The sequence below is a fragment of the Amblyraja radiata genome, chromosome 11 (genome assembly GCF_010909765.2).
Source record: "Amblyraja radiata isolate CabotCenter1 chromosome 11, sAmbRad1.1.pri, whole genome shotgun sequence".
NCBI lineage: Eukaryota > Metazoa > Chordata > Chondrichthyes > Rajiformes > Rajidae > Amblyraja > Amblyraja radiata.
The window spans coordinates 28,860,117-28,873,722 of record NC_045966.1 but is presented as its reverse complement, the minus strand read 5'-3'; the positions used below and the strand labels follow the sequence as shown (position 1 = coordinate 28,873,722).

At 39.8% G+C, this 13,606-nt stretch overlaps 1 protein-coding gene across 13 annotated transcripts in view; it reads right to left on the bottom strand.

Moving 5' to 3' along the window:
• ablim3 (actin binding LIM protein family member 3) overlaps window positions 1-13,606 on the bottom strand; it is a 248,001-nt gene that overhangs the window by 33,944 nt on the left and 200,451 nt on the right. For 9 of the 13 annotated variants that reach the window (XM_033029603.1, XM_033029602.1, XM_033029604.1 and 6 more), the window contains 2 exons: window positions 13,015-13,104; window positions 10,392-10,445 (listed from right to left, as the gene is read on the bottom strand). The exons of 2 other annotated variants lie outside the window; for them this stretch is intronic. In XM_033029603.1, coding sequence (XP_032885494.1) covers window positions 10,392-10,445; window positions 13,015-13,104 — 144 coding nt within the window. The remainder of the gene's footprint in view (window positions 1-10,391; window positions 10,446-13,014; window positions 13,105-13,606) is intronic. 2 more of the 13 variants (XM_033029605.1, XM_033029606.1) reach the window with 1 other exon arrangement.

The following is a 13,606-nucleotide window of genomic DNA, read 5'->3' as shown; positions in this document are numbered from 1 at the left end:
ATGGCTTAGTATAAATCAAGAGCTTGATGTTATTTTCAACTGGACAGCTAGGGCAGCATCCTGATGCTGTTCGTTGGTACTGAGATTGGTGTCTTAAAAGGACAAGGAAGAATGTGCAAACACGAAGGAGAGTTTTTTGAGGAGAAGATCATGTTGCTCCTCCACTTCTTCAACATACATAAGCAATTTTAGTGCTTTTCCTTTCTGGCCAGATAACTAGAACAATATTAAGAGTTGCATTCAAATCGTGGCTTCAATTTGCAAAGATTAATAAGCCTTTCATCTGCTTTGAGCAACTACCTCACCTGATTAGCAGAAGGCAATGGAAATATAGAGATAAAATGGGGATGTGAGTCTATCACCTCTATTTTAACTGCCCTGCATACAGAAGATTAAAATTCCCTCAAAGATTTTGGTGCTGATATTTCAATTAATCTGATTTTAAAACAATAAATCTATCATATTTAAAGCTTTCATAATTCCAGGTGAATTTTGATACACGCAGAATCATGTCACATGCAGACACATATAAGGCTCTTACTCAACAACATGGATACAGTGGGCTATCTCTCCCACTGGGAAGAATCAAATAACCAGTCTTGTGTTACTTTACAATGTTTTCTCTTGTGAATTAATGGTGCAAATACAGCCAGATTATGATCATGTTAATTAAACATGAACACAGTTAATTACTAGAAGAGATACTTATTAATTATCCATTTCTGTACACAGCACCACCTGAGCTTTTGAGTGTTTGATAGCCTTACACATACAGCTTGAATAGAAGAAAGGCTATATAATTGTTCAAAGGTGTTGCAAAGTGCAGGTGTGTAGGTGTAATTTAATTATAAAATTCTTTAGTTTACCTTAATTTATTAATTGCCTGACTCCTAAAATTCTTACTTCAAGCTTTAATTTTTCCAAGGTACCAAGGTACCAAGATGTCAGGCAAGCTGATTCAGTGCGATGCTTGCAGTATGTGGGAGGCCAAAGACACCGCTGGTCCCTCTGGCTGCTACAAATGCGAGAAGTGCATCCAGGTAGAGCTCCTGAAGGGCCGTGTTGGAGAACTGGAGAAGCAAGTGGATGACCTCCGGTTCGTCCGAGAAACGGAGTCGTTCCTCGACAAGTCCTACAGTACGATTGTTACACCTAAGGTACTGGAAGAGAGAAGGTGGGAGACAGTGAGAAAGGGAGGGAAGCATGGAATGCCAACGTCCCCGGGTGTTGTACCTCTTTTGAACAGGTTCACCCACTTAGAAGCTGTCGGGACAGAAGAGGTGTTTACACTGGGCGGCGGACTGGCTTGTGATGCGAATAGGGCTGTTGAGCCAAAACCAAAAAGGCCTAAGGCAGGCAACGCCATTGTAGTGGGAGACTCCATTGTGAGAGGCATGGACAGGGGTTTCTGCGGCAACAGACGGGATGCGAGGATGGTGTGCTGCCTTCCTGGTGCCAGGATCCAGGATGGCACGGACAGAGTGCAGAAAATCCTCAAGGGCGAAGGTGAACATCCGGCAGTGGTAGTGCATGTCGGCACAAACGATGTCGGAAAGAAGGGGATGAATATTCTGCAGCGTGACTTTAGAGAGCTCGGAAAAATGCTGAAAAGCAGGACCTCCAGGGTTGTTATCTCTTGCTTCCAGTTCCTCGTGCTGGCGAGAGCAGGAACAGGGAGATACGGGACCTGAACGTGTGGCTGAGGAACTGGTGCACGGTTCAGGGATTTAGATTCTAAGATCACTGGGATCTGTTTTGGGGTAAGGGGGAACTGTACAAAAGGGACGGATTGCATCTTAACAGGTGTGGGACCAGCATTCTGGCAGGCAGGTTTGCCACTGCTACACGGGTGGTTTTAAACTGAATAAGGGGGGTGGGGTGTCGAATGGGATAGTGGAGGATGGAGTTAAAGGGAAAGGGTTTCTTAAATGTGTGAGCGTAGAGACAGAGGGGTGTAAAATGAGGGTAGAAGCAATAGGTAGCAAGGTGAAAAGTAAAAGTGGCAGGCAGACAAAACCAGGGCAAAAATCAAAAAGGGCCACTTTTCAACATAATTGTATAAGGGGTAAGAGTGTTGTAAAAACAAGCCTGAAGGCTTTGTGTCTCAATGCAAGGAGCATTCGTAATAAGGTGGATGAGTTGAATGTGCAGATAGCTATTAATGACTATGATATAGTTGGGATCACGGAGACATGGCTCCAGGGTGACCAAGGCTGGGAGCTGAACATCCAGGGATATTCAATATTCAGGAGGGATAGAGAGAAAGGAAAAGGAGGTGGGGTAGCGTTGCTGATTAGAGAGGAGATTAACGCAATGGAAAGGAAGGACATTAGTTTGGAGGATGTGGAATCGGTATGGGTAGAGCTGCGAAACACTAAGGGGCAGAAAACGCTGGTGGGTGTTGTGTACAGGCCACCTAACAGTAGTAGTGAAGTTGGAGATGGTATCAAACAGGAAATTAGAAATGCGTGCGACAAAGGCAAAGCCGTTATAATGGGTGAGTTCAATCTACATATAGATTGGGTGAATCAAATTGGCAGGGGTGCTGAGGAAGAGGATTTCTTGGAATGTATGCGGGATAGTTATCTAAATCAACATGTAGAGGAACCAACGAGAGAGCAGGCTATTTTAGACTGGGTATTAAGTAATGAGGAAGGGTTAGTTAGCAGTCTTGTTGTACGTGCCCCCTTGGGCAAGAGTGGCCATAATATGGTTGAGTTCTTCATTAGGATGGAGAGTGACATTGTTAATTCAGAAACAATGGTTCTGAACTTAAAGAAAGGTAACTTTGAGGGTATGAGACGTGAATTGGCCAAGATTGACTGGCAATTAATTCTAAAAGGGTTGACGGTGGATATGCAATGGAAGACATTTAAAGACTGCATGGATGAACTACAAAAATTGTTCATCCCAGTTTGGCAAAAGATTAAATCAGGGAAGGTAGCACATCCGTGGATAACAAGGGAAATTAGGGATAGTATCAAAGCGAAGGATGATGCGTACAAATTAGCCAGAAAAAGCAGCATACCGGAGGACTGGGAGAAATTCAGAGATCAGCAGAGGAGGACAAAGGGCTTAATTAGGAAAGGAAAAATAGATTATGAAAGAAAACTGGCAGGGAACATAAAAACTGACTGCAAACGTTTTTATAGATATGTGAAAAGAAAGAGATTAGTTAAAACAAATGTAGGTCCCTTGCAGTCAGAAACAGGTGAGTTGATCATAGGGAACAAGGATATGGCGGACCAATTGAATAACTACTTTGGTTCCGTCTTCACTAAGGAAGACATAAATAATCTGCCGGAAATAGCAGGGGACCGCGGGTCAAAGGAGTTGGAGGAATTGAGTGAAATCCAGGTTAGCCGGGAAGTGGTGTTGGGTAAATTGAATGGATTAAAGGCCGATAAATCCCCAGGGCCAGATAGGCTGCATCCCAGAGTACTTAAGGAAGTAGCTCCAGAAATAGTGGATGCATTAGTAATAATCTTTCAAAACTCTTTAGATTCTGGAGTAGTTCCTGAGGATTGGCGGGTAGCAAATGTAACCCCACTTTTTAAGAAGGGAGGGAGAGAGAAAACGGGGAATTACAGACCAGTTAGTCTAACATCGGTAGTGGGGAAACTGCTAGAGTCAGTTATTAAAGATGGGATAGCAGCACATTTGGAAAGTGGTGAAATCATTGGACAAAGTCAGCATGGATTTACGAAAGGTAAATCATGTCTGACGAATCTTATATAATTTTTCGAGGATGTAATTAGTAGCGTGGATAGGGGAGAACCAGTGGATGTGGTGTATCTGGACTTCCAGAAGGCTTTCGACAAGGTCCCACATAAGAGATTAGTATACAAACTTAAAGCACACGGCATTGGGGGTTCAGTATTAATGTGGATAGAGAACTGGCTGGCAAACAGGAAGCAAAGAGTAGGAGTAAACGGATCCTTTTCACAATGGCGGGCAGTGACTAGTGGGGTACCGCAAGGCTCAGTGCTGGGATCCCAGCTATTTACAATATATATTAATGATCTGGATGAGGGAATTGAAGGCAAATCTCCAAGTTTGCGGATGACATTAAGCTGGGGGGCAGTGTTAGCTGTGAGGAGGATGCTAGGAGACTGCAAGGTGACTTGGATAGGCTGGGTGAGTGGGCAAATGTTTGGCAGATGCAGTATAATGTGGATAAATGTGAGGTTATCCATTTTGGTGGCAAAAACAGGAAAGCAGACTATTATCTAAATGGTGGCCGACTAGGAAAAGGGGAGATGCAGCGAGACCTGGGTGTCATGGTACACCAGTCATTGAAAGTAGGCATGCAGGTGCAGCAGGCAGTGAAGAAAGCGAATGGTATGTTAGCTTTCATAGCAAAAGGATTTGAGTATAGGAGCAGGGAGGTTCTACTGCAGTTGTACAGGGTCTTGGTGAGACCACACCCGGAGTATTGCGTACAGTTTTGGTCTCCAAATCTGAGGAAGGACATTATTGCCATAGAGGGAGTGCAGTGAAGGTTCACTAGACTGATTCCTGGGATGTCAGGACTGTCTTATGAAGAAAGACTGGATAGACTTGGTTTATACTCTCTAGAATTTAGGAGATTGAGAGGGGATCTTATAGAAACTTATAAAATTCTTAAGGGGCTGGACAGGCTAGATGCAGGAAGATTGCTCCCGATGTTGGGGAAGTCCAGGACAAGGGGTCACAGCTTAAGGATAAGGGGGAAATCCTTTAAAACCGAGATGAGAAGAACTTTTTTCACACAGAGAGTGGTGAATCTCTGGAACTCTCTGCCACAGAGGGTAGTCGAGGCCAGTTCATTGGCTATATTTAAGAGGGAGTTAGATGTGGCCCTTGTGGCTAAGGGGATCAGAGGGTATGGAGAGAAGGCAGGTACGGGATACTGAGTTGGATGATCAGCCATGATCATATTGAATGGCGGTGCAGGCTCGAAGGGCCGAATGGCCTACTCCTGCACCTAATTTCTATGTTTCTATCATTCTAAATATTTTTTTTATCAGTAGGAATTCTTCTTCTTGGAACATGTGGTTCCACCAGCAAATTGAACACCTTAAGAGGGTGCCTGATAAACTGAAAGCAAGGGTCAACATCATCAGGAAATTTGCCGGCAACAGCTGTGGATCCAATGCACACACTCTCCCTACAGCAAGCTTAGCTCTAGTCTACTCAACAGCTGAGTTTTGCTCAGCAGCTTGGACTAATAGTTGCCACACCAAATGACTCTGCAATGGAGTTATCACAGGGACGCTTAAGCCAACACCTTTGCAGTAGCTCCCTGTCCTCTTTCATATCACCCCTCCCAGCATATGCAGAAGGGAGAGGATGTTGAAATATTGGTGCACCATCGAGGCTGACCCTGACCTTCCCATCCATGCTGACCTGAACAATCTGCCCCTGAATGCTCCTGAAGTCCCGCAAACCTTTCTGGTCTTCTGTTAAACCCCTGGAAGACTTTGACTTCAAGACTGAGTGGCACAGAGCCTGGAAAGATGCCAACACCAACAACGGAGAGGTCATCATAGACCCCACAGTAAAACCACTAGGTTTTGACCTCCATTGCAAGCAATGGCTAACCCTGAACAGAATCCGCACCATCCACGCACGAACAGCCCATCACCTGCATAAGTGGGGGATGACAGACAGCCTTGCTTGCGACTGCGGACATCCAGACCAGACCATCTCACACATCGTGAATGATGGCCCAGTGAGGCTTTTCCCTGGTGGCATCAAAGCATTCCACCCAGTAACTGATGGTGTCCTGGCCTGGATGTCTACCCTTGATCTACAACTTTAGACTGTGCACGCCATACACAAGAAGAAGACCAGCAAATTTACTTATTAACAACATGGTGACAACATAAATTATCTTATTTCAGCTGCGAGGAAACACTGATTAGTGTAACATTTTCTGTCTCAGCCTGATAGGAAATGTCACTAGAACCAAAATGAAAACCACTGAATAACATTTCAATGTCAAACACTAAGTACTTACCAGAGCATTGATCAGAATATCTTACTAAACAAATGGGCTCTGGTCTTCAAAGTGAATACTGAGAATGTAATCTCTAATCAAGCTAAGCTGCTTATCTCTGTCCTATTAATATCAGTTGTCAGAATTTATAACACCAGACATATTTCCCAGTGGATTGGAATATTACAGTGAAATAGGATAGGCAGAGAAGCAAACATGAACTACAAGTATTAGGAAAGAACTGGAATGGAGAACCGTCACAGACCAAACAAACAAATATTCCATATAAGGAATTTCCACCATGATTGATCAATATTGTTCTCCAGTGCCTTTCAGGTAAAGAGGGAAAACAGATTCAGATCTGTTAGGAAAATAAATCACTGCCTATAACAAGCTAACATTTACAACATTTTATTGAAGACAACTTCAATTTGGAGATGTCTTTGCAACATAAGCAATTTACTTCCCGTGCAAGCACACGTAAACATTATGGAGGAAATAAATCACTGCCCATTGTCTGAGGAAAGGATTAAATGAGAATGTAACGGCAATGTGTTGTGTGACTTTTTCCTCATGACACAGGATCTATTCAAATTTGGTAATGTTATTTCTATCATCTTCAATCTTACGCCAGTAATCATCAATGTTTAAAAAGAAATGAAATGTAGCCAAAAAGAAGGCAAAAAGAACATCAACAATTCACTTCAGTCGGAAAAAGGGTTCTGACCTGAAACGTCATCTATCCAGGTTCTCCAGGGATGCTGCCTGACCCGCTGAGTGACTCCAGCATTTTGTGTCTTTCCTCATTAACAATTCTATGATACCTCTCACTACCCCCTGTGAAATTACTCTTTATGGTTCTAGTTAATGAAAGGACTTACAAGAAACTCTCCCTGATATTCACAACCTTGAATGTTTTCAGCTATTTCATGATATGACTTTTCTCCCCCCATTTATATATTGTTAAATTCATCAGTTTGGCATGTCCAATCTGATGATAGCGCTGACCCCACTTTACTTATCAATTCGTGGTTTCATGCCTTCTTAAATGCATACTTCTTGAATTTAACATACTTTGGTGGCTTTTATTATACAAGTAGAACTGACACTTTAATGACTGACACATCAGGCAAAAGCAAACTAAAGTTAAGGGCCTTTGCTAATTTTCAATTAGTGTTCTTCTCAACAAATGGATGTATTGATTTAACAATACAACATGATTCTCAGTCAAAAGCTATGGAAAGGATATAAGGAATAAAAAAATGTTTCTTGAACAATGGGGATATTCACCTATTATGAATGTAATGTTGAAGCACCTCAATTACCTTGGAAGCATTTGATGCATTGTGTATTTCAGAGCATCCTTCCTTTACAATAAATATTTACATTATACAAAACTATCAACGATTCAAGGCTAAGTTCTCTTTCACCCATCATGCAAGGCACTAAATGTACCTATAAGCCATACAACTTTGACTGAGTGATAGGTGGCATTATTAGAGGCCTTCAAGTTACCATTAAGTTATAAGATTATGAGACATATATATATATTAGTGATAATGCTGAGTTTTGTATTTACCACTTGTATTGTGCGTGAATTTTATTTTCTGCTGAACTTTTTCTGTGAATTTGCAGAGGTTGATTGGAACTTACAGAGGTCGATTGGGAGAGTCTTTTTGCAGATAAGCGGATGGCTTGCAAGTGGGAGGCTAGCAAAAGCATTTATTAGAGGCTGGAGGAGATATCTAGGATGATCAGAGGGGGTGGGAAGGAGAGAGAAAGGGATGAATACACTGGTGGTGTAAGAATTAACTGAAATTGGAAAGTTTATGCCATTGCGTTGTACACAGGCAGAGTATCTGGTGTGGTTTTTCTAGTTTGCGTTGGACCTCAACTTGCCAAAGGTGATGGCCAAGGATGGGTAGGTCAGTGTGGGAATAAAAAGGGATGTTGAAATGGCATGCAACTGGGAGCTTGGAATAGCCATTATGGATAGCATTGCAGCTAGGTTTCCTGAAAGAGGCCAACCTTTCAAATTCCTCGGAAGGCCTCATCTTGAAAGCAGCTACAGCAGAGAGGGGGAAAGGAATGACATCCTTACAAGAGTCAAGGTGCAAAGAGATGCTGTCTTGCTAGCAGTGAGTGCCAGTGGGTTTATTGTAGACGTGAGTGAATAGTTTATCTCCTGACATGTTGACAGAGAAATTGAGAAAATGGTGAGTAGTAAGAGAAATTATCCAAGTTATTTTGAGAGCAGCGTGGAGTTAGTACACAGATGATAAAATTGATGAGTTTTGCAGGAAGCAGCACCAATGGAGTTGTTGATCTAATGGAGGAAGAGTTGGGGAGTGGTACCAGGGAAGATTTGGAACTGTTCCACATAGACAACAAATATGAAGGCATGTGTGTGTACACATGAGCTCTGATTTGATTTGTGGGAACAGAGAAGTGCCAAAAGAGAGGCCTGGGCATTCTACAACACGGTGCTTCTTATTACATATAATGTACAATGGAAAAATAAATGTCAAACTTCCATACGCACGATGGTAGTTCCATTGGCACCAGAGCAATCAACTAGCAAAGCTTGTTTGGTGCTGCTGCTACATCTCCTATCCAGGAATGTGTGATTGAATGTGTTGCAGGAGGTTGCTCAAGCAGGAGAAAAAGCCTGAGGGCGTTCATCTCATCCGAGGTTCGCCAGCTTTGCTGCCTTGATTTCCTCAATGGAGACTTGACACTTCCAGACCTCTTGCCATGGTAGGGGGTCATTCAAGTAAATTTGTGCATCTCATGAGATTGCTGAGTTGATGTTCAGCACAGCACAAAGCTGATAATCCAGCATTGCACCAGTTATTGTAGCCAATAACATTATTTTACTTAAATTACACGATTGGAATATCTATTGGCCCAATGATAATAAATACATAACTATTATCTTTATTTAGCAACAATAAATTAGGATGAAGAAATATAATACAATCTCACCAGAGTACGCACCTAGTATATGCATGTAATTGAAGGTGCAAACCTGCTCTTCAAATTAATTAATCTTGGATTAACTACAGCTCTATTCAAAATATAATACTGGAGAGACTTTTTTTAGCTATGACTTTGCTGAGAATAGAACACTAAGATAATTTGAAGCAGCAAATTAAGTCCTCTTAGCATCTTTGTAACTATAATTGCATTCCTTTTAATGATACAAAATTGGAGAGACTGTTGATTTAGAAGCTCTTATTTAGGTAAGAAACATACATTGACATTCAGACACTGAACAAATATATTAAATTAACCAAGGTTACTTACAGCATAATGATGAACGAAGGCCCAGTTAGCAGGCAGGGAAAGAGACAAGCACAGAATGAGAAGCATAAGCAAAGGGATAAAGAAGAAAATATATTTGTTAAGGAGAAAATACTCCTTTTGATGTGTAATGCAGAGGGTAAGACAATGCAAATTTTCATCCATTTTTATTTTACAGTTTCATGGTGAACAGTAGATTTTAATTTGTCTTACATCTGGCACAGTAAAGTATAAAAGTATGCTTTTCCCATCACTCACATATCGTTGCACCAACCAATGAGTGATTTAAGAATTATTGTCTATTTCACCTGGGAAGAAATTCTATTCTAAGGTACAGATTTATTGTATGAACTCAGATAGTAAATTAATTAATAAAGATGCAGCTTCCTGCCATTACTAAGCATGAAGAAAAAAATTAATGATGAAAGATAGACACATTGATAAGTCTGTCAATTAAAAATGTGCCCAAGCTGTATGGGATAGAATAAGGTTTCTTCTTTTGTTTCGGATGTAGTGAAAGAATACTTATGTACAAGATGATGAGAGAACTTTCCTTCTCAAATACATAGCATGTAATTTTTCTTTAGGTTGCAAACCAGATTGAATTGCTGATTGGTGCCGAAAAAAAAGAGACAAAAATACTGGTGAACTTTCTCCACTGGATGAAAATTAAAAGAAGAAATTGGTGGTTAGTTTGAAAAATGTCTATGAAACAGATAGAACCTATATTTATATTTGATGAAAAACAGGTCCTAATAAAGCACATTAATCATAAGGATGTTCATTATTTTCTTTGCAACGGTTTGAAGATCAACAGGAGTTGCATGAAATATTGATGTGAAAAAATGTATGAATGTATGAATAACAAATTCAACTTTTCAAATTCTAGAGAAATGGGATATTAAATATAATAGTAAATATATTATCTGATAACTGAAGTGCAGAGAAATTCTCAATATCAGTGCCACTTGCCAGTACCCAATAAATTAATCTTAAATTTGAATTTAACTCAGCAGCTCTAATAACTGGACCTCACATAACTAATTCTACGTTTTAAAAATAATGCACACATTAAAAGCTTTGTATGTAAGAATCATGCAGATAGTACCATGTCGCTTATAGATAGGGGGCTTCCGGTAGATATTAGAAATTTCTCCACTTGCTGAAGAAAAAGAGAAGAGAGCAAGGATAGTGATCATTAATACATCTTAACCTGCAAAATGCAATATACTGACAATGTGCGTCATTTAAAATGGTGCTTGACTCTGACATTGCTTCAGTCATGAAAATCTTACTTCTGCTCCCTTCTGGATTTTAATAATATGCAATAAACACAGAAGAATATTTTAGTTTTATCCTGCTTCAAAATGTATTTTAATTGGAGTATAAAATCAATGTTGAATCCAATAGAGGGGTCAATGTCATTGACTATTCATACTTACTGAATTGTGATGATATTCAAAACTCCCAACCATTAACAATGTCTATATTTTTGTTAGCTCATTCATTTTACATCCAATGCTTTTTAGATAATTTTTCAGGTAATAGTCCAGGAAAATGGTCTTATAATTAATTAAAGCAAATCCAATGAACGTAACAGCATGAGGACAAGATCCTGGGGCTTAGGTTTACGGAATAGTAATGGTGCTTGTCTGTACAATTAAATGCCATGCATGTTGCACTGAAAGGAAAATCAGCAGAAAGCCAGCAGACAAATACATGATGTAAATATTGGCACATTCTTGGCATAAACAAAATGGTGCATACTTGTTTGATAAAGACAACTGTCTCAGGATTCAGAACCTTCATGAAGTAAACTTACATCTGTTGACTAATGACTATCATATTCCATAGATTTTATATCACATATTAAAACACAGAAAGAGAAAGCTATTTTGAAACTGTGCAACTGAGCAATATTTTGGAAAGTCGTTTAATATTTTAGTTAATTGTAATGATATATTTCTCTAGATCTTCTCTAACTGCATGACTGAAGTGACGTTATCTGTGTTACTTTTAATCCAGAAAATGAATAAGTGAGCTATGGAACTATCTCAGTAATTTCTATCTATTTAGCAGTAAATGCCTGGCGTGTAACATAGAAACATAGAAAATAGGTGCAGGAGGAGGCCATTCGGCCCTTCGAGCCAGCACCGCCATTCATTGTGATCATGGCTGATCATCCCCTATCAATAATCCGTGTCTGCCTTCTCCCCATATCCCTTGACTCCACTAGCCCCTAGACTATCTAACTCTCTCTTAAATCCTCTAACTCTCTCTTAAACCCTGTTCTATCCTCCCAACTGTTGAAACTTGCTGGAGTAAATTTACATTACTATCCTGCTCAGGAAGGGTGGTAAAGTGTCAATGGAATGTATGATCCTATTGCCTTTTGAAATGTTTTGATAGAATGAATGAGACATACAGAAATGCAAAAGATTGTCACATGTCTGCGACATGTGAAAATATCATGAATGTTATTAAGTGAATTTAAATATGTGGCCATTTATTTTATACACCTGTATTTTCTTTAGGAATATAGCCTTATAAAGCTCTTCACTATACTAAAGCTTTTCACTGTACCTCAGCACACTTGACAATAAACTAAAATTATTTTGAAATGCAAGTATTTTCATTTCAAGCTTGTATCAGTCATATAAAAATAGTTGTTTCAGATTTTGACAATATATTTATTTCTAATTGGCACTATAGATCTGGAAAGATTAAGTGATGGCTAATCATTGGAACCTTTGTGTAATTTAGCTGTGTATGCGGAAAGGGTAAAAACCTGGTTTCCTTCTAATTAAGCGAAAAGACCAGAATCCAAAGTACAACAGTGGAATACACTGTAATATAATTGGAACACACTGTTTCCAGGTTTATCCATTTGCATTCTTTCCCATGAGTTTCCTACATTAGCTATAGATCTCCACTGTCAATCTCAATGCACTGGAGGTGTGAAAGAGTCCTAAAGGATGAATGACTAAATATATTTCTCTCTGTGAAATATTATACCTCCATTTTATAATGTTGCATTCTCCAACTCCATTTGACTGAGATTAGGAATTCATCTTGATGGGAACATTTAAAAATATATATATCTTATGAGATGTTGGCAATTGTTTGATGCTTTTCTTCTCGTGTCCTTAAGAAAGGGGAATAATCTGCCTTCTTAAACTGTGGGGAAGATAATTCCTCATCAATTGTGGGTAGGAAATTCCAGGAGTCTGACCCAGCATTGGTAGAGACGTGATGATAAATTTGCAAGTGAGGATTGGGGAGACCTGGAGGGGAACCTTACCGTAGTGGATTCACTTTTGCCAGTGCCTTTGCTCATCTAGATTTGCATATATATTTCTCCTTCGTGGTGTTTTATTTTATCTGCAAAGGCTGATGAACTAATGCACAAGTTACCACAGCATCTCTAAACAATTCTACATTTGCTGTGAGTCTTGTGCATGTGGAATCTCACTCCAAATGATCAACTAAGGTGAACATCTAGTCATCTATTTATAGGCAGTGTTTAATATTTGATATGAAACGTTATATCTCAGAATCAAAATGGTTAAGGTTGTTTCCCTTGACCCCAAAACTGCATGTCTCACTGTCACAGCTATTGATTTTTGTTGTGTGCAATTTTACATTCGAAACTATTAGCTTAATGCAAAATAGAAATGCTATTATTTTGTCTAATGCATTCAAGCCATGCTGTTGAATGCGTAAGCTCCTACCTGGTATATGGAAATGTATAGGAGTCTGGACAGGACTTGGTTTGATGTCTAGCTGGCTATAATAAGGTGAACTCCGGCCGCTTTCAGTGCCTCCAAAGAATTGCAAAGAAAGCAGCAGAAACATGAATAAATAAATAAAAGGCAAAGGCTGTGAAGCAAACAAGAATGAAAAATCTGTTCACATTACCATGCTTTTCCAGCAAGGAGCTTGTACTGTCATGGAAGTTCCACTGATTTTTTGGGGAATTCATAAAGCGCTCGGTTCATTCTGTCAAGCCAGTTATACATTCAGGCACACAATCTATTCAAATTTATCTGTTTTGCTTTATTTTTTATATATTAACGATGTCAATATATCAAAAAGTCAATCAAGAGATTTCAAATGTCGACATCTAATCCCGGAATCACTAAACTGGAAAACATTGGGATTTTCCCTCTAATTCCTCACTGCCCCAACCATTGGACTCCCTCCCCTCCAGCCAACTCCACTCTGCCTTACACTGGTAAGAGTTTTGTATGAATGTGTGCCACCTGTGACCTCCTTGCCAGAAAATATGGTAAATTAAACTCTTGGTTGGATTGCTTGCGTTTT